Here is a 23285-nt window from a genome sequence, read left to right as displayed (position 1 = left end):
CATTTCTTCTGGCAGAGGGAGGTCACCAGTGCAGAAGTCATCACTTTGAATTCTGGTGAGATTTGCACTCATACATATGGTATCTTACACATGTATGGATGATTTTGGATTAGCAGCAAGGCGACAAAGTTCACTAATGAGGGATAATTTCCTAAAATCCATAAAGAATTCATAAAGTTAAACTTGAATATGAAGATCTCCAGAAGGCCCTTAGCACACAAAATGTGTTAAGGATGATAAACTGTTGTTGGAGCTCAGTAGGGATCGTAAACTGATGCACCAGAGGGAAAAACAATCTTAGTTTCACATACACAGTGAAATTTTCTGGGCACCACCACATAGCAGTGCGGTCTTGTAGTTTTGGTAAAAAATTCCATGAACATATATCAAAATTCAGTAATAGTAAATTCAGTAGGAAAAAAAGGCAAATAGAATACTATAAATTGGAAATACATAGGGAACAAAATAAGGGTATCATTATTCCCTCTATATACATCTAAAGTTTACCTACATATTGAATGTCAAGTTTATTTGGTTCCTATTTGCCAAAAAGGATATAGTGGAAACGGAGAGGATTCAGATGTAGAGAATAAGAACACCTAGTGTATGAAGGAGCTGTATTAGAAGTCTATAAAAACATGATAGGTATTTGGAGGCTGAATAGAGAAATTACTGTTCAATGTCTTTGCCAACATAGCACCAAGGATGGCAGTATTAAATGAAGACAATTGGAACCATATTCAAAACCAAGAAAAATACTTAGTTCTTCACACAGCATGCTAGTCCAGTGCGTAGAATTCCAGTGGATACTAGCAGCTTCGATGAGTTGAAGAAACTTGCAAACCAGTTCAGTGAAGAGCAATCTATCAAAGGTACCAAATCCAAGGACACCATTTCTGGAACAGTAAGTCCTGGAGGTATGAACTGTCATCGTGCAATTGCCCCACTATTACAGGCTTACCTAGGTTTTTGGCCATTCTCACAGTGATGAGTTGCTGAGCTATGCAGACTTTTGATCTGGCCCAGCACAGCTGTTTTTATGTCCTTATGCTCCAGGGAAAGACATGGCAACTGAGGTAGCTAAAGAAGATCTGCAGTCCCTGCTGAGAGTAAGAGGCCCTCTGATGAGAGACTAGTAAGTTATAAATATGCATCAGTTCAAACTGATCAGAATTGCACTAGGAACCTGATGAAGCAAACAAAACCCTGCCTTCATTAACACAGATAATCTTCCAAAGTGAGGGTTACTGAGCATTGGGTGCTTCTTGTCTTGGAAATGATGAAATTGCCTGCTCTTTTATGAAAAGAGCAGTGTTGTTCCAGTGATGTGCTACATCAGTGTACATCACTATGTGTAACCCATATAGATAAACTGTGAACCAAGAGGGGAACAGATTTGGCAATGAGCATGACAGGAAGGCAGGAACATCCATTATGGGGTTAGCATCAGCTCCAGGGCTTAGCCAATTTATTTTACAGGATCACTGCTGCCCAGCTTTCTATATAAGTGTGTGCCAGAAGTGTCCAAAGCCAAAGAGCCTGAATGTCGTTTGCTGTGACAGAAAAAAAAGCAGTTCACCTTAGGAAATTTTACACTATCCACAGTAGCAGATAAAGGTGCTATTCTGCAGGTTTCTATGTTAAATTAGAGATCTACAGGTGTGTACAGTGTAGTCAAGTAAAGACAGTAAAATTAAAAGGAAGCTAAACTAAAAATTGATAACGACATTTCTATGGACGTAAAAGGAGGCCCATGAGGGAAATCAAGTCTAAGTGATTACCAGGGAAATTTGTTTATAGCTGATGATACAGACATTGCCAAAAATGTAAATTTAATCTCTGTCTCAGCAATTGCAAAGGACACTAAAAAGGAAACGATTTAACACTTCTTATTGGTTGAAGCAGGCAAGAAAAGGACAGAGCATGTCCCAGATCTGTGTTGAGGTTGCTGCTACTATAGATGTTCAGGACACAAGGCAGTGCTTGTAACTACTTTTGACAGCACAGATTACATCTTTCAGTGACATCCACAGCAAATATGCATCTTTGCATTAGAAGTTAGATGACTGAGAAATCTCAGCACATCTGCACCCTACAAAACAGAAAAATACTCAGGAAAGAGGAGGAGGAGAGCAGAAGGCAGACTGGGCAATAACTGAGCCCAGTGAGTCACTGCAAGACACTCACTACCAGTAATGAGAAATCCCCTTATGACTATGTGCAGAAGGACTAGAGACAGTACACTGAGATCTAGCAGAGGGAACAAACCTGCTGAATGTAACAAGGCAATCAGTTACTGGAGAAAGTGGTCATCACTTTCTTCCTGAACAAAACAAGAATGCCAAGACAGATTTGGGTTTTCATACACTTCACATTTCATACACTAGGTAAACTTTACTGGCAATGTCTAGTCCCTTCCATTAAATCCCCGGTCATCTAAGTCATATATTTTGACATGTATTAGCACAACTACCACAACTGATATTCTGAAGATAAAATCACAGTTACCAGACACTGAGCTTCATCCTCAAGAGTAACCACACCATCAGGCCTATATCTGCCATGTAGAATCTAAGCATCCAGTAATTATCTTCAGCAGAATATACAATGCAATAAGAAATCACTATGTTATATTACTGCTAGTATTACAACACTATTCATTTGTATTTTTTTCATACATTAGATTTTTCTAATGATCCCATAAACACACACAAACACACACCTATGAAATCTAAAATTTTATATTCAATAAATATTTTCCTGGAATAGGACTAGAAAAGTTGGAAGAAAAATAGGAAAACATTTTGCTGCTCAAATGCAAGGACAAGGTATTTTTCTGCTGTTTCACTTGCAGGGTTCAGTCAAGTAAAAAAAGAAAAATGACACTGCTTTTGCTGGAAAATTTTAGTCACAGGATTGGGGCATAAAACCAATACTACTTTCATTAAAATAGTTTTAATTGCATTAAACATGGATGCAAACCACATGGGTATGATTTCTTGCATGTATTTTAATGACTGTGTGTATGCTTGCATAAAATTTTTAATAAAGACAATTCAGACAAGTAAACTCATTATGTTATCAGGAGAGAATCCTGAATCACTGATGGCTCCTATATACATTATTTTATTTAGGCAGCTGAGGGGAGAGAGGGCAAGCTATTAAAGAGGAGTGAAGTTTTACAATTCTTCAACTCTCTCTCACGTAACTTAACGCTGTTTTACTTTTTCATTCAATGCACTCAGCTGAATATTTTGCACCAGCTGATGTTTGCTGCATCAGTTGAGAACATTTGAAAGCTCTGTCAATGTTCTGAGGTTACAACAGAAATAATTTTTGGCAAGTTGACTAAAGACACAGCTTATGGATCCCTGAAGTTCATGTTCCCCATAGTTCACCATTTTTTTTATTACTTATATCATACTTTTTATTAGTTATATCATATCAGATTATATATTTTTTTTACAGTTCCATTAATATTTACTTAGCTTCAACAAATTAAAATTCAACCTTTCCCTTTAGAATTAATTCTCTGCTCATTTCAATTGGCATTTGGGGACACTGATTCCATACATCAGAAATTCTAAAACAGCAGGTTTCATCACTAACACAATTACTATGAGTCAAATAAAGCTGTTTTTTAAGCTTTTCTTCTCCAAAGGATTACTAAAAAATATTACTATTTATAATTTTCAGTTCTTTCAGCCCTCATTGTTCAAAGATCCCTGTCCAAAATCTCCTATATTTGATGGACTAGTTCACAGATCATCCAAATTTCCTTCCCAGATAATACAAACCTTCCCCTCTACCCATCCTGGTCAAGACATATCTGAAGTATTTTGTCTAGTTCTGGGCTCCCATCTTACATGGGAGACACAGGCATACTGGAATGAGCCCAGTACAGGGCCAGGAAGGTGATTAAGTGACTGGAGCGTCTGTCAAGCAAGGAGAGGCTGAAATATCTGGGACTGTGCAGCCTGGAGAAGAAAAAGCTTAGACAGGACTTAGATTGAACAGGCTACCCAGAGCAGTTGCAGAGTCTCCATTCTTGGAGATACTCAAAATCCGACTAGACACGGTGCTAGGCAACGTGGTCTAGCTGTCCCTGCTCTGAGCAGGGGGTAGACTCCAGTTCCCTAGGCTCCAGGGGCTTGGATAACCTCCAGCTGTCCCTTCTAACCTCAACAATTCTGTGATTCTGCAATCATTTTTATTCTTATCAACTTTCCCCTTGATAAAATGCAAAAATTATATTTTTTCCTTGATTTAATGTACTTAGATTACTAGTGTCTGAATCTAAAATGATAAATAGTTCTACAAAGACTGTCACCAATACCAAGACCCCAATTCACAGACAAGGCAATCCAGTGATCCACAAAAAGTAGCAAGCCAGGCTAAATTTTTATTTTCTGTTTGTTTTTGGGGTAGCCATGTTATTTATGTGGGACAAAGCTCCCTTAGTAAAATGAGAATAATAGTATTTCTCCAATTTACCATCCCTTACAATCCTGTAATAATGGTATGTATGTTTTAAAACCAATTCAAGTGATGGTCTTCCTTTCAGGATCAGACTGAAATCAGTAAGGTGCAATGGAAAGCATTATGTAGATTATTCTGTATATTAATTAGTAAAAAATCAATACAAACTATCAGAAATTACCAGAATTATGGTTCAGCTTCTACTTAAGCTTAGCTTAATTATCATGAGGGAAAAGACCATGATAACAGTAGTGAAACAGCACTCACGTTAATGTTGGCTTGTCGTTTGTTTTTATTGTTATTATTAACTTCTATAGATAAGCTACATAAATCAAAATAAACACAGTCTTGCAAAGAAACAAGAAACAGGATGAGCAACTCCTATCACCGTTACTAGAGCAGGGAAGGGGTATGAGACAGACAGACCATTGCTTCTTCTCCCAAATGCCATTCTGTGTAATGCATAACCACTCGTTTTTACTGCATTAATCTGTAACCTTCCCCACTACTCCCTCTTAGGAGTTTCCAGCTCTACAGGAATTGTTTGGGACTATGACTGTTTTAAATGGAACACATTACTGGGGCATTATTGCTGTGATGTGTTCACAGCAAGTTTCCACATCTTCATATGTCCCAGCAAAACTCCTTCAAATAGTCTTCCCTCAGAATGATCACACGGTGATACTCTTGGAGTGCAAACTGATAGAGTCATTGAGCAATGTATTTTGTGACCCTGTAGGCAGCTATTGCATACTTATTTTATGCTACATTCTGTTTAGGGCTTTCTGATACACTTACACTAAGTCTACCCCAAAACAGGTCATTAGGCCCAGTGATGGGCTATATGAATTAAAGTACTAAATGAGAAGAATCTGACTAGGGAACAGGATCATCTCCTGGGAGGAAGACTGATGTAGGACAAGAGGAACTGAATTCTCACTCTGAAATTACTATTTGTTTCTAGTGTTCTTTTGCCATTTGTGAAAGCTTGGCCGCAATCTCTCATTTGCCCTAGTGTTATCGTGTCCTTAAAAATTGGCACTATTAGGCATGAAAAGAGTCAGTAGTGTGGAATTAAAATGGCAATCAGAAGTAGGCAAAAGCATGGCCGTACACAACTGAGTATGTACATGTGTGTGAGCGTTCATGTTTAGAATTGGTAAATGACACCAATACCAGGCTTCTCACACAACCCACTAGTTAACACAGTTCCTAAAACTTCCATACAGAGCTTTAATCCTTCATAAGATCTTTATCATCAAGTTCTGAAAATATGAATGTTTAAAGATTGGGAAACACACTATACTCACAGATGTGTATTCAAAATTCATGGTCAAGGGGAAGGAGTTCTTTAGTTAGTGAGACCCTTTCTAACACAGCATTCTACAAAGTGCACTTTCAAACACAGGTGCAATCAACTTGGTCTGAGGAGGGGAGGTAAAGTTTTAAAGAATGCACTAAAAAAACCCTTGTGTTAGGTGATGCCACTTACACTGCCATTGGATAATGGAGAGCTAAACAAACAAAACAGTTTCTATAGTTTCAAGTTTCCAGATAACTTCTAATTCCCTTCCCTCATGCGTCTCTACCTGGCTACAATTCCTCCTCTTACAAGAGCTTTACCTCCTTCATAGATTCCTTAGGAGTAGTATTCTACTGTCTCCCCAAATGAAGAAGCATCTAATGGGAGTATGCCCTTTGACTGAAATAACATACTCAAACTCACTTAAAACAGTTGGTCACATTGGTATTTCAAAATGAAATGACCTAAACGCAGACTTCCTCAAGCTAACATTATTTGCCAATTTATTTTGCTTTGTAGATAATTTCCATACTAAGCCTGCCACAATGCATGTCTACTGCATTATTTTGGGATTACCAATGTCACATTTTGAAAACAGAATACAATTTGCAGAATTAATATAAATGATAAAACAGAATCCAGGGTAAGTACATGGCATACTGTTATAGCTTCCACTTATGCAAAATTTCAGGAAGATCTAATTATTTTTAATGAGCAAAGGAAACTCCAGGAAGAACTTCAAAACACAGGTAGGTCAAGATTTTAAATTATACTTGAATAAGAAAACCAAAGAAGCTGGGGGGAGGATTGGTCCTTTTAAAAAGGCCTCAAATACCCCGCAAAGCAGCAAAATACCATGAAACCAATACTTTCAGGAATTTCATTCCAATGCCAAGAAACAGAATGTACTCATTGTGACTAATGCATTAAAACACTGAAAATAAATTCTAACAGATTAAAAAGATCTTGTAACAAGTGAAAGATATACTGAAATCATTCCAAACCTAATCAAGCTTAGGAGTAGGGAAGTCTTTTCCCATTATTATTAAGAATGTAAGCTGGATAAGTAGACTGGGAAACTATAAATTATGGGCAGTAAGAGTAATAAAACATTTTTTAGAAATATGTTTTTAATTAAAAATGAGAAGACAGCCATTTTTACTGAAACTACTTGCTGTACATTCTCAAGTTTGGTCTTTTGTGGTCTCCCACACATATTCATTTCCAATAAAATGTTATTAAACTGGGATGAAACTGGAATGCAGTTCTAAATGCAAAATCAAATCCGTGTTTTTCCATGTTTACATTTTTAGGTGAAAATATGAAAATATTTTCAAACCTTGATCACTTAACCCTGAGCTTTGGGGTCAGGAAGTACTAATCACCCCTGCCAATCTGCAGTCCAGATACATGTGCAAACTGTTGTTTCACAAGAATAAAGCAAGCAACAGAAATATTGCACATTACTTTCAGGCTTCAGCTGAGCTTTTAAAACACATGGCCAAATACGTTGCCATGGAAATGTTCTGCAAATACATCTAGAATTTCTTAAGATGGAGCTGAACATCGTTTTTGAAAATAAACTTCTCCTACAAATTCTATGAAATATAATTGCTGTATGCTGTATTCAAGGGCAATAAAATAGGAACTCTTCAATGGCTATTATCTACCATTTATAACACCTAATGTGATAACAGTATAACTAATACCATTCTGTCCTTCATACATGAAATTAGGCCACTATCTTCCTATGTAAAATACCCATATACTTGTTTTCTTTTATGTTCTTGGACTTTCCTATCAGTCACCACAATAGATTAGCAGCTCCCAAAGTACCAGCCTTGCAATAAAGTTGGCAACAATTATAAACAAAAAGGATAAGTAAAAATTAATTTGGTTTTGAACAACATTCTAAATATTTAAGTTATTAATCTTCCATTTTACAACCCATTAGTATTAGTATGCATCACTGAGCATAATAATTAAAAAGTGGAGAGTTATCTTGCCAAACTTTAAGCGTTATGTTCAGTGAGCTATTTTTAAATCTGATTTGAAACGAAGGGGAAAAAAAAAACCTACTACTGCAAAATGAAGTAAGATCTGTGCCTGCAGAATAGCTCAGCTCTGTTACACAATGTGATACGTTCTTTTAAATAACCTGCCACTGTAGGTAAGAGTTGCCCTACACTGTGCTTCATCTGAAAAATAAACACATTCACACAATAGCATTGTGTTGCCATGTAAAGACAAAGCAAAATAAAACTGCAATACAGCCTTGCCATTTTACTTTACAGCAAAGGCATAACCTGCTACCGTGACTTAGTTAAAAGAAATCATATTCACAATAAAAACAGGTTGAAAATATATATGCAATAACCTTACATTGTTCAAATAGCAATTCACAACACATTAGATTTCCAAGATATACATTGCTCTGCTTATGTAAACAGTCTACCCTATAAATCCTGTAGCAAATCCAACATGAAGCAATTACACAGACAAAGAGACTGTAAATGACCTAAAACTGTAAAACAAACCCTTGTGTTAGAAATATTAGTAAACTATGAGGTCATACCTGATGACTTAAAGACTGTAATGTCTCACCGGTTCCAAGCTGCATGACCTTTCTATTTCCAGAGACCCCCAAAAATTGCATTTCCTGTCTCACAAAAGTGCATCACAGACCTATCTATCTTTCAAAATCTTCTGGGCTAGTGAAGAAAGCATTAACAGCCATTCTGTCCATCAGTAAGTGCTGGAGTCATTACCCTCAAGATATCAGATCTTAAATATAGTTTCCTCCGTGCAGTTACAGACATCCAGTAGTCAAGGAGGCTGACACAGCTATATCACTGATGCTGCTAATGCCATCTGAAAACAGTAAGCTTACTGCTTAAAGCAATCCTGCATCATCCAAACAGAACAAGCCACATCCTTCAACTCCTCACTAGCGTTTTTTTTTTTATAAAACCTAGAGCTGCCATTATAGATTTTGTTTTCATCTGTGGTCAGCTAAAGGAGAAATTAGATATTATGCAACCAGCTTTGCATTAACAAAAGAAAAGCAGCAGATGAAATGACATATCGAGGTTATCAAATTTTGCTTGCATGACCACTCCTCAACAAGCAGTATCACCATTCAGAAGCAGCATCACAATCTGATCCAAAGGAAAATTACCAGAAAGAAATTACAAACAATTTACAGGCAGCAAGGCATTTAAATACCTCTGAGGTACAGAAACAGCTATTTTGTGCAGCCTTATAAATCTGAGTCTCTAAAATTGAAAACATTGCTTGCCTAAGTATTTTGGTGTTTATTTTCAAGAAATTGCATGATCACTGCATTGTTTCCATTACTCCCTGCTAGCAGCCAGAAAACAGCATGCCTTGAAAATGTGCCAGTATTATGACAGCAAAAATGTGTTTTGATATCAAACAAAGCAATCATGCATGGGTTTTTTTCTGATACTAGAGACCTTTCAAGCTAACAAATGCACAGTATCCTCCTTAGTAATTTTTAAACAGTTAGGACTACACAGTAATAACCAGACTTTTTATTCAAAGACCTGTTTGATACAATTGTAAAGCAAAATAGATCCTTACTTAAAATTATTGCTTATATTTATTTTTGCTATCATTCTAGCAACAAACTTGTGCAAACAAAAAAAAATCCCAACACAGAATTAGAAAGAAATATTGCAACCAATAAACTAGAAAAGTTTTCATTTCATAACTCTTCTGTATTCTTGACCCAATGAAAAATTACTAGCACTGGCACAGTGAGAAAGTCCTCTAGTGACAGGCTGTCCATAACATTAAACACACAGGAACATTACCTCAACACATGCTAAACACATATTCCTAGTGAATGAGTTTTACAGACAAATAAAACTTGGGGAAAAAGACAGAAATCATCCTTAATTAAACTATATTGGCTCAAATAGCTTGCATGTTTTCAAATTAATTTTGATGTCCTTCTTTACTTTGAAATACAAGCAGAAGCTGAAAGTAGGAGCAAATGGTTCTAAATTAATTCACCCAGATCATATTCTGTTAGTTTAACATTATTATTATACACTTGTAGTAATTGCTCTTTTGAGCAACTTACAGTTAATCAAGTTTGGCTTACAGTCATTCACATTATGACACTGATAATAGCAAACTGGTCTCATCCATGAATACCACGTATCTCCCTTTAGAGAGAGAAATTGTCTTCTATAAATTTTTAATTGTTTCACTTCATACAGCATGCTACTGCCTCAACATAAGGACTCTTCACCTACAGGGAAAGGAACTCACTTAGTCACACATTCCTAGAGGGTCTCCACTGACATGTGGTTAGGTATAGAAAATTCCTGGCTAAGGTAGCCATCTTCAGTAACAGATGCTAGTTAGCAAAGCCCCAGGAGGCTTTAACTGCATGAGGGAACCAAATCAGGCCAGACTTGACACTGCTTTTTATACTCCAAGAGAGTTAACCTAGAGGCCTAACAACCTGATGCTACTATTTCAATGCTGATGATAGTGGCAGTCAGGGCGCTGCTTCAAACACTGGCAATGTTCTTGAAAGCTGACACTTCCAAAGTTCTTCCAGAATAATTAATGAATCCACTTTCAACCAAAAAAAAATTACTAAATTATGTGCACTGGATATAAATACATATGCAAGCAGACAAAAAGCCCTTCAGAAAATAGACTGGAGTGATTCAGCAATAAAAGAAGAGGAAAATTGCTTTCCCTGATCAGTGTGGAATAGGAATATATCTCAAGTTAATATTTTCATTTCAAAAGATAATTTAAAATAAATGTCGATACATCATTACTAAGTATTAATGTATTTATTCCTATGCAAACACTCAGATCTTCAATGCTATATTCAGATCAGTAGCTGCTTACACCTACATAGGGGAGTACAACCACAGGAGTACAGTCCATGCACTGCTGACAACCTTAGCATGTGTGCTAAGACCCCACATGCCACACAGCCAGGATACAGAGGCCAGCAACATGATATGAAAAAAACAAATGACCAAATAAAGAAAATTGGAAGTTGCCAACTCACCTCTCATAAATACTATGTAGGCTCTCTCTATGCTAATCTGTTATATGATGATCTCCCTTCAAAGAGTGAAAACACACAAAGCTAGGAGATACAATCACTGATGTCAGAAACATAATTTAGAATTTCTATGCACAAGGACTACAAAATCTCTCTGCAGTTGGAGATGTGAAGAACTCATGAGGCAATAAGGGACATTATAGAATAATATCTCCCTGAATTAGGTTAAAATCTCAGTACAAATTCTAAATGCACTTAGAAGTATACAGTATTTCTTTGTGCATATTATCGCAGCTGCAGAAGCTTTTCCCAAAAGATATTCCATATTTTAATTCATGGCAATATAATTACCATTTTGCAAATGTGAAAATTTTAACATTTCATTAGCAATGGGTATAGACAGGTGTAAATACAATAACGTTTTATAGTTATTTGACAAATGTTAAAGCAAAAAGCTGATAATCCATTCCCTTTGGAGAATCAACAGGTATCTCTTTACAGCATACAGAAGCATTACTCACAATATACAGTTTGATCTTATTTTATTTTTTCTTCAGAGAAAAAGAGCAAGAATTAAAAAAAAAAAAAAGGCAAATTCAGAGTTCCTATGGATTATGCAAGATGAAACAATGGTCACTCTGAATCCATCACAAACCAGCTTTATGTCAGAGACCTGACAAAAGCAGGTAGCAAGTAGACAGCAGAACATCCATCACTCAACTTTTGAGATTCAATTTAAGTCAGATTTGCTAGTACTAGCAATCATGACAGAGAACATTTGAGATCAATTAAAAGTATCGCAGATTATAAAAGTAAGGTGAAATGATGTAGTGCTGTACCAAACAAGCTGGAAGAAAAACACGGACACATATTCCTCAGCAACATTTTGAAGAAACAACTTTACTACATGTATTAGTGGCTACAGCACAAGCAATATGAATGATGCCAAAAATCACAGTTCGGGTTTGTTCAAAAAGCTTCTGATGACAGTATTAGAAAACACTGCTAATACAAGAGAAATGGAACATTAACAGGAAGACTTGGATTACTTTTAGGACCACAAGAATAAAACTGAGGTAAAATTTAATAATGCAAAATGCAATGATGTGAACTTAAGATCACTGAGTTTCTGCTAGAAATTGAGAGCTCGGGAGCTGAAAACCACAGTGGGAGAACTGAGGGGGCAAAAGCTGATCACAGAGTAATTACGAGCTACCAGTGTGATGTCCCTATGGAAAAGGAAATGAAATCTTTAAATTACCAGAGAAGATATTTCTCATATACAGATATCAATATTAATGCAATAATATGAAGCTTATTAAAAGCATATTGTTCATGATTCTGATCATCTATGCTTAAAAAAATTAATTCAAACTGCAAGAGATAAAGACTTCTACAAAGGTCAAGGAAATTTGGAGAAGAAACTGAAAGGGTTTGTTTTGCTTAGCTTAACAAAGTAAAGACTAAAGGGGAGGTCTATGTAACTGTGAAGATGCCAGAGACAAGGAAAAGCATAAATATTCGGTAAAAACTATTGTGAAACAAGCATAAATACATAAAATTTGTAATGCTGTTTTGGGTTTTGTTTTCACTACCTATCAGAAGCTGAAGGTCTGCAAGAGCAAGAAATCAAAGACCAAGACTATGCTTTTCTTTCCTATATATTTGCAGGACAGGATCATGAAAATGCAGGGGTGAAGAAAAAAAGCTGAAATTTAATCAACAGCAGGATTAGTAATGATAGCAGTACTGAGAAAATTCAAGAGACTAAACCTACTGGAAATAAGTTTAGAACCCTGAACCAAATTAAAAATAAATAAATCAAAGTTTAAAAATTAAATAAACACAAATGACTCAGCAACAGCTGGCTTCTGTACTGAAGACACCAAGGTTTCTTCTTGATACACTGAATGGTATTAGCAATATAAATAATTTCTCTTAACCAAAATAATTCATCCGATCTTAAGTTTCAGCTGATCATTTACATCAACACAGATTCAAAAATATCTTTGTACTTGAGTGGAATAAGCTCAAAAGTAATTAACGATAGCCCATTCCTCTTTAATCCTAATGAAAGGACTGTTTCTATTACCTTCCTTTAGTCTACATATTTCCCTCTTACTTAATGTTCCCATTAAATTACTGAGAGTGGGGCATGTTGTAAAACATAAAAACCCTTCTCTAGGCAAAAAATAAATCCATTTAGAAAATATAAGTTTAAATTTATTAACTCTGTGAAATCTTGTGATAATTTATGGATATGCTTGCTCTGTTCTCTTAAATGAAATACTGTTCAAAGACTCTCCTTTTGTGATTATTTCAACAGGCATTACATAAATCTAATCAGCTCATCTGCGGATAACCATGACTGTGCTTAAAGGAAACTTGAAGTATTTATAAAACAAAATAGAAAATGAGCAGAGACAGACCTGAACCACCACTGCGTAGTCAAAATGTACAAAGGAACTGCTTGGTTCCAACTTTTCCTAACAGTTAATATAGCAGCATCAAAATCTGACGCGCCAAATACCCCATAATCAATGTTTCTGCACCCTGGCACTAAAACTGAAGCCTGTAATCACTCTCTGATGATCCAGGTCACTGCTGCTGACAAATTAGAATAAATGTATAACAAACAGTGGAAAAAAAAAATAAAAAGAAGAAAAAAAGTGAAAATATTTCTTACCAATATTTTAAATTCAAAAACATCTTGAAAATGCCTGGCAACCCATTCCCCAAAAAACAATGCAGGAGAAAGCAGAGATCCCCTGTGTTTCAGACTGTTGATGAATGCAGAGTCTAAAGGTGTAGACATATACTAGTAATGCTATGCTTGCAGTGTACATAAAAGAGATAGGTGCTTACATTTGTACTTGGAGAAACAAAAAATAAATGCAAACAAAATCTCTCCATCGTTCGCAATTGTATGTTTTCTTTCCTAGCAATATTATCATTTTCTAGACTGTATGATTTAAATATTTGTAAGAACAAAAAATTTGTGAAATGATAAATTTTAAACTTTTGTCTACAAGGTTATATATAAAATGACCATGATTTTCCTTTCAGACTTTGCAGAAAGCAAAGGTTTTTACCTTTTTAAGCACCTCAACAGTATTTTAACTTATGCCATAGCCTGTGAAAAACTTTCTCCTTTTATTAAGCAACTAGGACATGGTTGACCTCCAACCACTAGGGAAGCTAATATTGACCATAAGAAAACATTCTTCTATCCTCAGAAGCAGAGGGTGGAGTTTAGATTCCATGTTGTACCGGGCAACATAAATTTATTTTCCTCACAAAAGAAAAAAATAACAATTTGATCAATAATGTTGGAATCTGATTAACAAAGCAAGTGCTGCCTGCCTTTCTACAGAAGGAACAGAACAGATGATGATGCTCTGCATATCTCCCAAATATTACGCATTACCAAAGGTGCAGCCTAGTTATATTGCACAACTTGTACCTTTCTTTCAATTTCAACCCTTTTCATTTCTCCCTTGTCCCTGAAGACGAAGAAAAACTCCTTCCTCTTAAGAAAAAATTGTCAGTTCACTAATTCTAGCTTCTTAAGCGCCTCAGAAGAGATCTGACTTTTCTAAATATTTTGCATTAAAAAGTTCTCTTTCAAGGAAAAGAAATGTTAAATTTTGACATATAATTACCATTATCCTCTCTGCTGGCAGAAAATGATGGCAAAATGCCAACTTGCTTGTCTGCTATAGATAAGACATTTCCAAGCTTCCATCCTTCCCTTTAGAGAAAACAGAAGGGGAAGACCAGCCAGGAGAAAGCCTACCCTGTCAGCTGATCCTGTAAGAAATAAAATTAATATTCTCCTAGCAGAAATCATTTTCTTCTGAGCCTGAGGTAAATGATATGCCTTACCATATGTTATGATGGTCCTTTCAAGAATGACAAATTTGATGAATTTTTCCTGGATGGTCTTTCTCTCAATTCAATCTCTTCTCATCACCTCCAGCTTCTGCTGCAGGCAAACTCTCAAGGGGCATAAATCAGCATAGCATCACCAAATTATATAACTTATACCCACTGGGGATTTAGCCCCTTCCACTTCAGATTCAGCACACACACACACACAAAAAAAAAAAAAAAAAGTGCATTCTTCAATCTCTTTGATCTGTGTATAATTACCATGACCTATTGCTGAGCCTCGACACCGATACACTCATGAGCAGAAAACCCAGCCATTTTTCTTAAAGGAAGACCTCTAAAAAGACTATATCCACTCACAAAATACACAGAAACAGCTCTAAATCAGTAAAAGTGGTTCAATTCCACAAGTGAAAAAAAAAAAAAAAAAAAAAAAAAAAACATAAGACAGATTTGTACAAGCTTTTTCAGCGTATATAAAAATACTGGCATACTGTTACTTTGACTACAGACTCAGCTGTGCACTTCTCCTTAGTTTACCTATACATCTAAGCATTAGGAATGTCTGAATATTATTTGTCATAACAAAATGGTGCACATGGAGAGCAAACGGGCTAAGATTAACTGCACCAGCTCTGTCCTTCCATCCGTTTCTGGGAGGAGACAGAGAAAAGCTATTCAAGCAGTACGTGCCTAACTAAAAGCTAAACTTGGCACTGGGTTAGGGACAGTCCCCCTTTTGTTGGTGTAGGAAGAAGACAGGGGAGAAAGAGAAGTCCCCCAAACTTGGAGTAGGCCCAAAGGATGCTAACATTAGGACACTGGACTGAATCACAAAATCAGAGAAACAAACTAAATAGGCTATAGAAACTAGACAAATTCATAGATGGATAAAAGGGAAGAAAATCATTATTTCCTACAACAATTCAAAATGCTTTAAAACTGTAATTGCCCACACATTGTTTTAATATTTAAAACACAATTTACACCCAGTAATGCAAGGGTAAGAATAAAAATATTAAGATACCAAGAAAGAAAAATAGCTAATGGTTGCTTCAAAGATAGAAAACTAGGACAAATGCCTGTTGGAAGATACAGAGTCTCCCATAGGAGCTTCAAAAGTCAGACACTGCCTGCTTTTAAAGTTAAACTGCCTTTCAGCTAACTACTTCAGTACATGATACTTGTTAAAGAAGCAAAGTGGAAAGGCCAGAGAAAGGTAAAAGAAAAGCGAAATGCAGAAAACATAATACTTAGGGACACATTCCAGTCAAGGGGACTTCCTTGTTTTTGAAGGGGGATTGGCAATTTCATATATGCTTATGTTACGATGGTAAGCAACAACAAGAAAAATAAATTAGTCAATTCTTGTGAATATTATTCAAAAGAAATGAATACACAGTTACATTAAACACTGTTTCCTGCTGTAAGAAAAGAGAATACTGCAAACACCAGAGTGAAATTGTAATACCTGGAGTGCAATAGCAGATCTTGAACAGCACCTATTGTGAAGACTCTTTATCCTTAAATAAAAATATTAACTGTGGCACTGTGTGACTGTTAAAACTTTGTTTAGCCAAAGGTGCAAGGACTTTTTTCCATGATTCTCCATAGTCATTCTTTCCTGGGTACATATATGCTATATACACACACAAGGAATGTATACCATTACTGATCCTAAAATATTCCATGACTTTGGGCTGCCTACCAGATTTCTTGTGCATTACACAGAAAACATAGCTATTGGTTGACAGTGTAAAACCTAAATGATCAGACCTATAATGATAATGAACCTCCTGCTTTGTCCTGAAAGAAAAATTCAGCAGCAATCAACTTTGCCTTTCCTTTTTCCTCTGCCTCAGAGAGGCAGAAAGAAAGAGTGGTGTGAACAGCTTCCTAAAGAATAATGATGGCTGATAGGAGGTTCCTGAATTAGGTAATATCTTTCCTACTTTCATTTCCCTCCAGTGATCATCAGTGGGACCGTCATATATCCTCCACTTTCTTGCTTTCTTAAAGACTTAACTGTTTTCGAAGTCAGGGAGAAAAAAGCACAGACAAGTTCTGAAGGAAATCTAAGGCTGCGTGGTACGAGATGACAGTCTGCTTCTGCAAGTGAGTATTAATTATACTGCCTGATAATCTCCCCTACTCGAAACCCTTTTTAAAACTGTCAGTTATTTTACAGCTGTGAGCCAGGTTCTATAAAAAATTCAGAGAAAAGGGTAACTACGAAGCAAGGTCATTCTCACGACAAGACAGTTGTCCAGCACCCTCGTTGTACAGCAGAGGGCACATGGCGTTAACCTGTGCTATATCCAATGTTTCAAAAGACATCATCTTAGGTGCTTAGATTAAAATCTGATCACTGAGTTCTCAGACCAGACTCCAGAACTAAATGAAGGCCTGCAGCAATACCAAATTTGTATCGATGGAAAGATGTGACAGTAATCCACCAGAGAAATAATAATAAAAATTTTATTTAAAAAAAGTGAAAGGATTTCCACTTTTCCTTTCATTACCCAATTTTCTTTTTAATATGCATATCACTGAGGTATAAATGCTCTCATTATTGTAAAAAATGTTTCAATTTTTCATGCAAAAAATGTTATTCTATTTCCTTTGTCTTTACTGAAATAAATATTGACATTTAATACTGTGAAATCCCCAGAGTTAGATGATTAGAAGCTGACTTTGAATTGTCAGAACAGTCTGCACAAGAAGTGGTGCTAACTTTACTATTTGGGACATTCAAAACTCAGCTGAATAAAATGCTGTTAATCTCCTGCACAAAGCCATCTTTTGTTATCAGTGCACTAAAAAATTGTAGTCAATATCACACTTCTTAGCATGTTCAGCCATATCATGCCTCAAATATCAGGTAATTAAAACACCTTACCTAAATATGTAACTACATCAGTATCACACTATCAAACCAGATATGTCTCTACATTATTCTGATTCTTGGACAGCTTAAGGAAAGAAGTGTTTAAATGCAGCTTACCATAAAAAAAAAACTTCTAGGAAACTTGCCTACTGTTTGCAATTTTGTTGTTAATAAAATCTTGAGGAGACACTAGTGACAGAATCATTGAACATTATAATTATTGAGCTTGTTTTTCCAAGCTTCCAAATTAAATTCCAACAGATGACCTCTACATTTTGACTAAGTTCTACTCTTATTACATAAAAAACATGAAGTAATGAAATGTTATTACATTCATTATTTGGAAAGTTTTCAGATAAATTGCTAAAAATTAAGGTTTTCAGAAGTGAGACAGAATATATGGGGAAAAAAAAAAAAAAAACATGAAGTTTTGAGTTAACTTTAAATAAGTGGTACTCTAAATTCATTAAGTACATATAAGGAACGGTCTTTTTCTTAGTTCCTCCCAAATCTGTACTTCAAGAAGTTCTTGACTACTTTTCAAGACAATATATGACACAATAGATGCTATCCCATATATAATCCAAGAATACCTGCATTATTTCATCTGATTACCCTCAAATCCCTATACAGTATGAGTACATAACGATTCTTTGAATCGTAAACCTAGTTTTTGTTTCTGAGGATAAGTTGTACATTTTAACATGCTCAGTGTTGTGTGCAAACTCATAGGGGAACAGTATGTAAAAGAATCATGAAAAGAATCATTCAAATATGGTACCTGACACATACCACCAGTAAAATTTTTGAACATTTCAACTATGGTACTTTCATTTTCTCTGGCTGGCCAAGAAAAACGTCAATTTCAATTGCAGCCTCCTCCCTACCCTACAAAGAAAATAAACTTATATTAAAAACAAATATATGACAGCCAGCACACACTTAGTAGCAAGGTGATAAGAGAACTCTTATCTATTATTTCATAAATTCTTCCTCATTATTACAGTTTTTATTCATGTAATTTATAAAATCTAGTTTATCATACAGCATTTTAAATATCACAGTTATAGTATGAATCCCTATGAATAACTCATTTAAATAATTAGCAACAACAGTTCACTAAGTGTTAGCAAGAAAAATAGAATAAATGTAATAGAAATAATTCATGCTAATGTAAAAGACCATGCTTTACACTGAGCCAAAAGAAACAGTTCAGACCATAACAGAAAAAGAAAAATCTCATGAGTTTTTTTGTTTGTTTGTTTAATTACTTTCTTAACTTCACTTAGCCTCCAGCATTCAATAGACCATAGATTTTATATATAGCCTGTTCTAACGCATCACAAGCTGCTGGTTCACTTGGCAAACAAGAAAGAAAGGTGACTAGTGAAACAAAATTATGGCCTGAATTTAAGGTAGTATAAACCTGAGCTTGTTGCCTCTTTCTCAGCTTGAAGACAAAAAACATCTTTCACCATCAGGAGAAAAAGAGTTAGTCCGACACAGAGAAATGTGTTCTCTGTTCCAACAAACGCTCCATATACTTACCTGATTACCTCTCCCAAGCATACAATGCCTAAACCCACACTGTAAGTAAAAATCTAAACCTCTCATTTCTAGCACCATCATAACCTATTTCAAGAAAAATGCGTTGCTCTTCCTTGCTTGTGCTGTCATGCACTTCTACCAACTTGACATTCCTAAGTCTAAGCCTATTTTCCAGGTCATCGAGATGACTTTTGTGCAATGCCTTACAGCCACTGGTCTTTATACCTAGTTGGCACTGTGCTAACATCGAAACTTATACCACCTATCACTTTTGTTACCAATGAGGTAAAGCCTTCTGATCTTCTAAAAATAACTTCTAGACAATCCGAAGCTTTTTAGAGACATGTTCATGTGTGTTAACCACACAAAACGTTTTTGAGCACCTGGTACACTACCCAGATAGAATACAAAACAATGTCAAAGGCTGACCACCAACCTCTCAGATGTTCAGCAAGCCAAAAATTCTTACACGCAATCAAGCATAATGGGCCATTCTGGTCACGCAAAACAGAAAATACACTGGCCAGACAAGAGAAGGGTCTATTTCTTCTCAGCAAAATCTTTTTTTTCTCTTGTTCTGCCATTTTTCTTGTACATAATTTCATTTATAACATGATGTTTAAAAAGTCCAAGCAGCTATCAAAAGCCATATTAAAACAGCAGGTTCTTTTTAAAAACCATTTTTCAAGCAGCTTGAAAAAACAGCATTCAATAGTTATCTCTGATTTTAATAGCACAAGTGCAGATTTTTGCTGTTTGTTTAAGAAATACATGCATTGCATTTTATATGAACTCTTATTAAGCAGTTTTGGTTTGAATCAGTGCTACCACAGAAGCAATGAAGGTGGGTAAAGGGCACAAAAAGCAGGAGAAAGAGCCTCAGGACTTCTTTTGCTCCTTCCCAGTGTGGAACCCTAGAAGAGCTCAGTGACACCTGACATCAGCAGGGTCCTGATTTCTGTTTGGTTCATCCCTTCTTTTGCCCCATCCAAGGACTTCCCAGGGTATCTCCTCCTGCTCCTTTACCAGAAGGTTTCTGCCTGACCCCCCGTATTGAGCACCACCTCTCTATGCAGTCTGTCAGCTATTCCATATACTAAATTAATAAATATAAACTGTACTAATTATTCATACAGTCCAGTCCGACACATTAGATTGAATGTCATGATTATCCTAAAGGTAGAAAGTGTTGAGTTTTACATAACATGTTCATTAAATGTAGTGAAGTAATTAAAGTATGTTAATTAGGTAACAGACAAAAAGAACTTACTATTTGGTAGAGACTGGTCACTGTTAATACCTTGCATTGTGTTAATACCTTGGCTGTATTTTTATGCTTAATGAGCAAAAGGGAAAAGCTGATTATTCAGAAAGCAGAAAAAAATCACATGTGTTACGTGTTGGAAAAATAGCCTCAGGTGACAGAGGAAACACATACCAAAGGAACTGGCACTCTAACAAAGAAAGTATCATTTCAAAACCCATAAACACTGTGCTGTCACTGAGAATTTTACATATTCAGATTCCAGAAAGCAATACTTCATTGTTAATGATGCCAATAAAGTTACAAAAAAATGATTTTACTTGCACAAGTTATCTGTTCTCCCTGTACTATGAAAGTACTTTTTTCCTTTTTTTTAATTTACTTTATGAAAAATGAGATTAAAGCTTTCATATAACACAGTCTAGTTATCAAAACAATTGAGAAGCAAGAAATTATTTATTATACTGCTAAGCACATGGAGTAAACGTTGATGGGAAAAATATATACATATGTCTGGCACATTCTGACCCACAGAATGCTCTATATGCAATTAAAATTTACTCTGGGCCCACATTAAAGCAATGTTTTTTTTTTCTTTCATATTTTATCCCTCTGCTTTTCATGTGATTTGAAAGGGCATGAGCAAACTTAGAAAGCATTTTGATGTACGGTGATTAGGAAAAAAAAATAAAAATCCTGTTAGTCCTCCCAATAATATTAAGGTCTGTACTTCATCAGGAGACAACTGAAACAATTACAGTAACAAAGGAGAGAGATGCTGGCTTTCATAAACTACTCAGGACAAAAGTAAACTACTTAATTTCTTTGTGAAGCTCAGCAACATATATTTCGGATCTAGGCAAATCAACAGTCACCTAGTCCTACAGGCTTTTTTGTTTTATATTAAATTTCCATTTGTGGCTAAAATTCTGCTGCTACATATCTTGGATTTAACAGGGCAAAGAAATTCAGTGTTTGACCATATCCTAAACCTGGCCAAGGCCTGGGCTCAAGCACTGCTCTTGCCTCCCAGCTGCCCACTCACCTTTCCGTAGTTCTCTGTAAAACAGTCTGCACATCCAGCACCACCTAAAATACAGAGAGGGCCACTGCTTCATTTTCTAGCAACACTGTAACACCATCCACCCTCTTTGGTACACTTGAATATGGGATCTGCTTCTTCCCCCGACCCCTTCACCTCCCCTTAGCCCAACCACACACAGCTGAAAACAGCGCAGTCACACCTGCAGATTTTGCTCTACCACCGTTTTCCACAAAATGGCGGCCACCCCTCAGGGAGGGCCTGAAGAGAACTACTGGAACGGACTCAAGCTCACAACAGACCACAAGATTATTATCCCTAATGCTCACTGCTTAAGTGTAAGCTTATTAACACCAATTTCTGAGCACTCAGTTGCAAGGTCTTTCTCCTCTCACTAGTTATGACCTTTCTGAGAAAATTTAGTCTCAAGTAAACTTCCTTCAAGAACACAGCACACCACTGCCCAGGACTAACACCTAATTAGAGAGGACAGCACGCTAAGTACAAAGGGCAGACCATATTAACGTGAGTTACATGCACATTCACAATATTCACCACTGTTATATACAGTTTCTTATATTAAGAATTAACAGAGGTGTCTAAAGAAGCAGTTAATTTTGTTTACAGTTTGTCCTTCAGAAGAATTCATGAATTTGGAACTGCAGAGTTTTTGCCAGGAGAAGCTTGCAGCATTTCCTGTAACATGTTTCTGTAACATATAAACAGCATCAAACTGCTCTGCAAGAATTCATGTATCTCTACTGGATGAGTTATTTCCCTCAGCACATGAATCCTTTCTGATCTTTTCTCCATGCAGTTCGGTTTATTCCTGAACATAGTTACCTGAAAAGGATTTATTACAAACGAGTCTAATTATGCCTATAATTATTTTCAATGAAGGATGCTGATCTAAATGAAACCCTGTGAGTACAAACGAACAAAAAAAAAAAAAAAAAAAAGCAGAACTTGATCTAATTCTATGTGATGTATTTCCCTGCTGTATTTGCACTGAAATATGACTAAAATGCAATGGGTGACAGGATTAAGGATACTACAATTCTTGATGAAGTTAGTGAAGGGAGAAACAGGGCAATGACAGTATGCGTATATTATTTAAACAAAATTTGAAATAACCACTTGGCAAAAGATTAAAATACACAAACTCAAAGGGTTTCATCTCTTAATGATTACAAATTAATAATTACAAACACAAGGAAGTCCCTTTCTTTATAAATTATTGTTTCTTCCTGAAAACAGGAGGAAGCCTGCCAGTATGCAGGATAGTTTAAAAAGTATTTAAGATTTGTAAACAAAGATTACAAATGAAAACATTTGTATCAGTAAGTTAACCATTTAGGAAACAAAATATCATAGACGTCTGAAAACAAAAATTTCTTGAACCACAAAGAAGAGATGGGGGACCTAATCAACTGCGCAAAATAACTGCAAGAGATTTTTTTTATTATTATTTTTAAAAATGACTTTAACAACAAGAACCCAGGAGTTCATAAGGAGTTCAATAAGGAGTCTCTCGCCATCATTATAACATAATTTCTGGAATAAGCCAAGTAGACGAATGAACAATGATGGCTTTGCTTTTGTGAGACAATGATGTAACCTCATCCTTGCAAGGAGCTCAGGTACTAAGATGACAAGCATTACAATACTCTTTAAATTAAAAACATGGCAAATAATCTTTTAGCAAAAGGACAGATTGTTCACAGTTAGATTTCTGATCATGTTTTACCAATGACTGTGTTTTGACAACTAACTGCTTTTAAGTTTCCTAAAAGAATTTTATGATTTTGTATA

At 35.8% G+C, this 23285-nt stretch overlaps 1 protein-coding gene across 8 annotated transcripts in view; it reads right to left on the bottom strand.

Moving 5' to 3' along the window:
* SLC4A10 (solute carrier family 4 member 10) overlaps positions 1 to 23285 on the bottom strand; it is a 155903-nt gene that overhangs the window by 111770 nt on the left and 20848 nt on the right. For 2 of the 8 annotated variants that reach the window (XR_011098126.1, XM_068687696.1), the window contains exon 1: positions 8358 to 8720. The exons of 2 other annotated variants lie outside the window; for them this stretch is intronic. Coding sequence is in view for 4 of the 6 variants with exons in the window: in XM_068687696.1 (XP_068543797.1) it covers positions 8358 to 8438 (81 nt within the window). In the remaining 2 variants the exon portion in view is untranslated. Of the gene's footprint in view, positions 1 to 8357; positions 8722 to 23285 lie in introns of those variants that run through there. 4 more of the 8 variants (XM_068687694.1, XM_068687690.1, XM_068687693.1 and 1 more) reach the window with 2 other exon arrangements.

The sequence above is a fragment of the Anas acuta genome, chromosome 6 (genome assembly GCF_963932015.1).
Source record: "Anas acuta chromosome 6, bAnaAcu1.1, whole genome shotgun sequence".
Lineage (NCBI taxonomy): Eukaryota > Metazoa > Chordata > Aves > Anseriformes > Anatidae > Anas > Anas acuta.
Note: the sequence above shows the minus strand (reverse complement) of the source record. Positions and strands in the feature narration are given on the sequence as shown.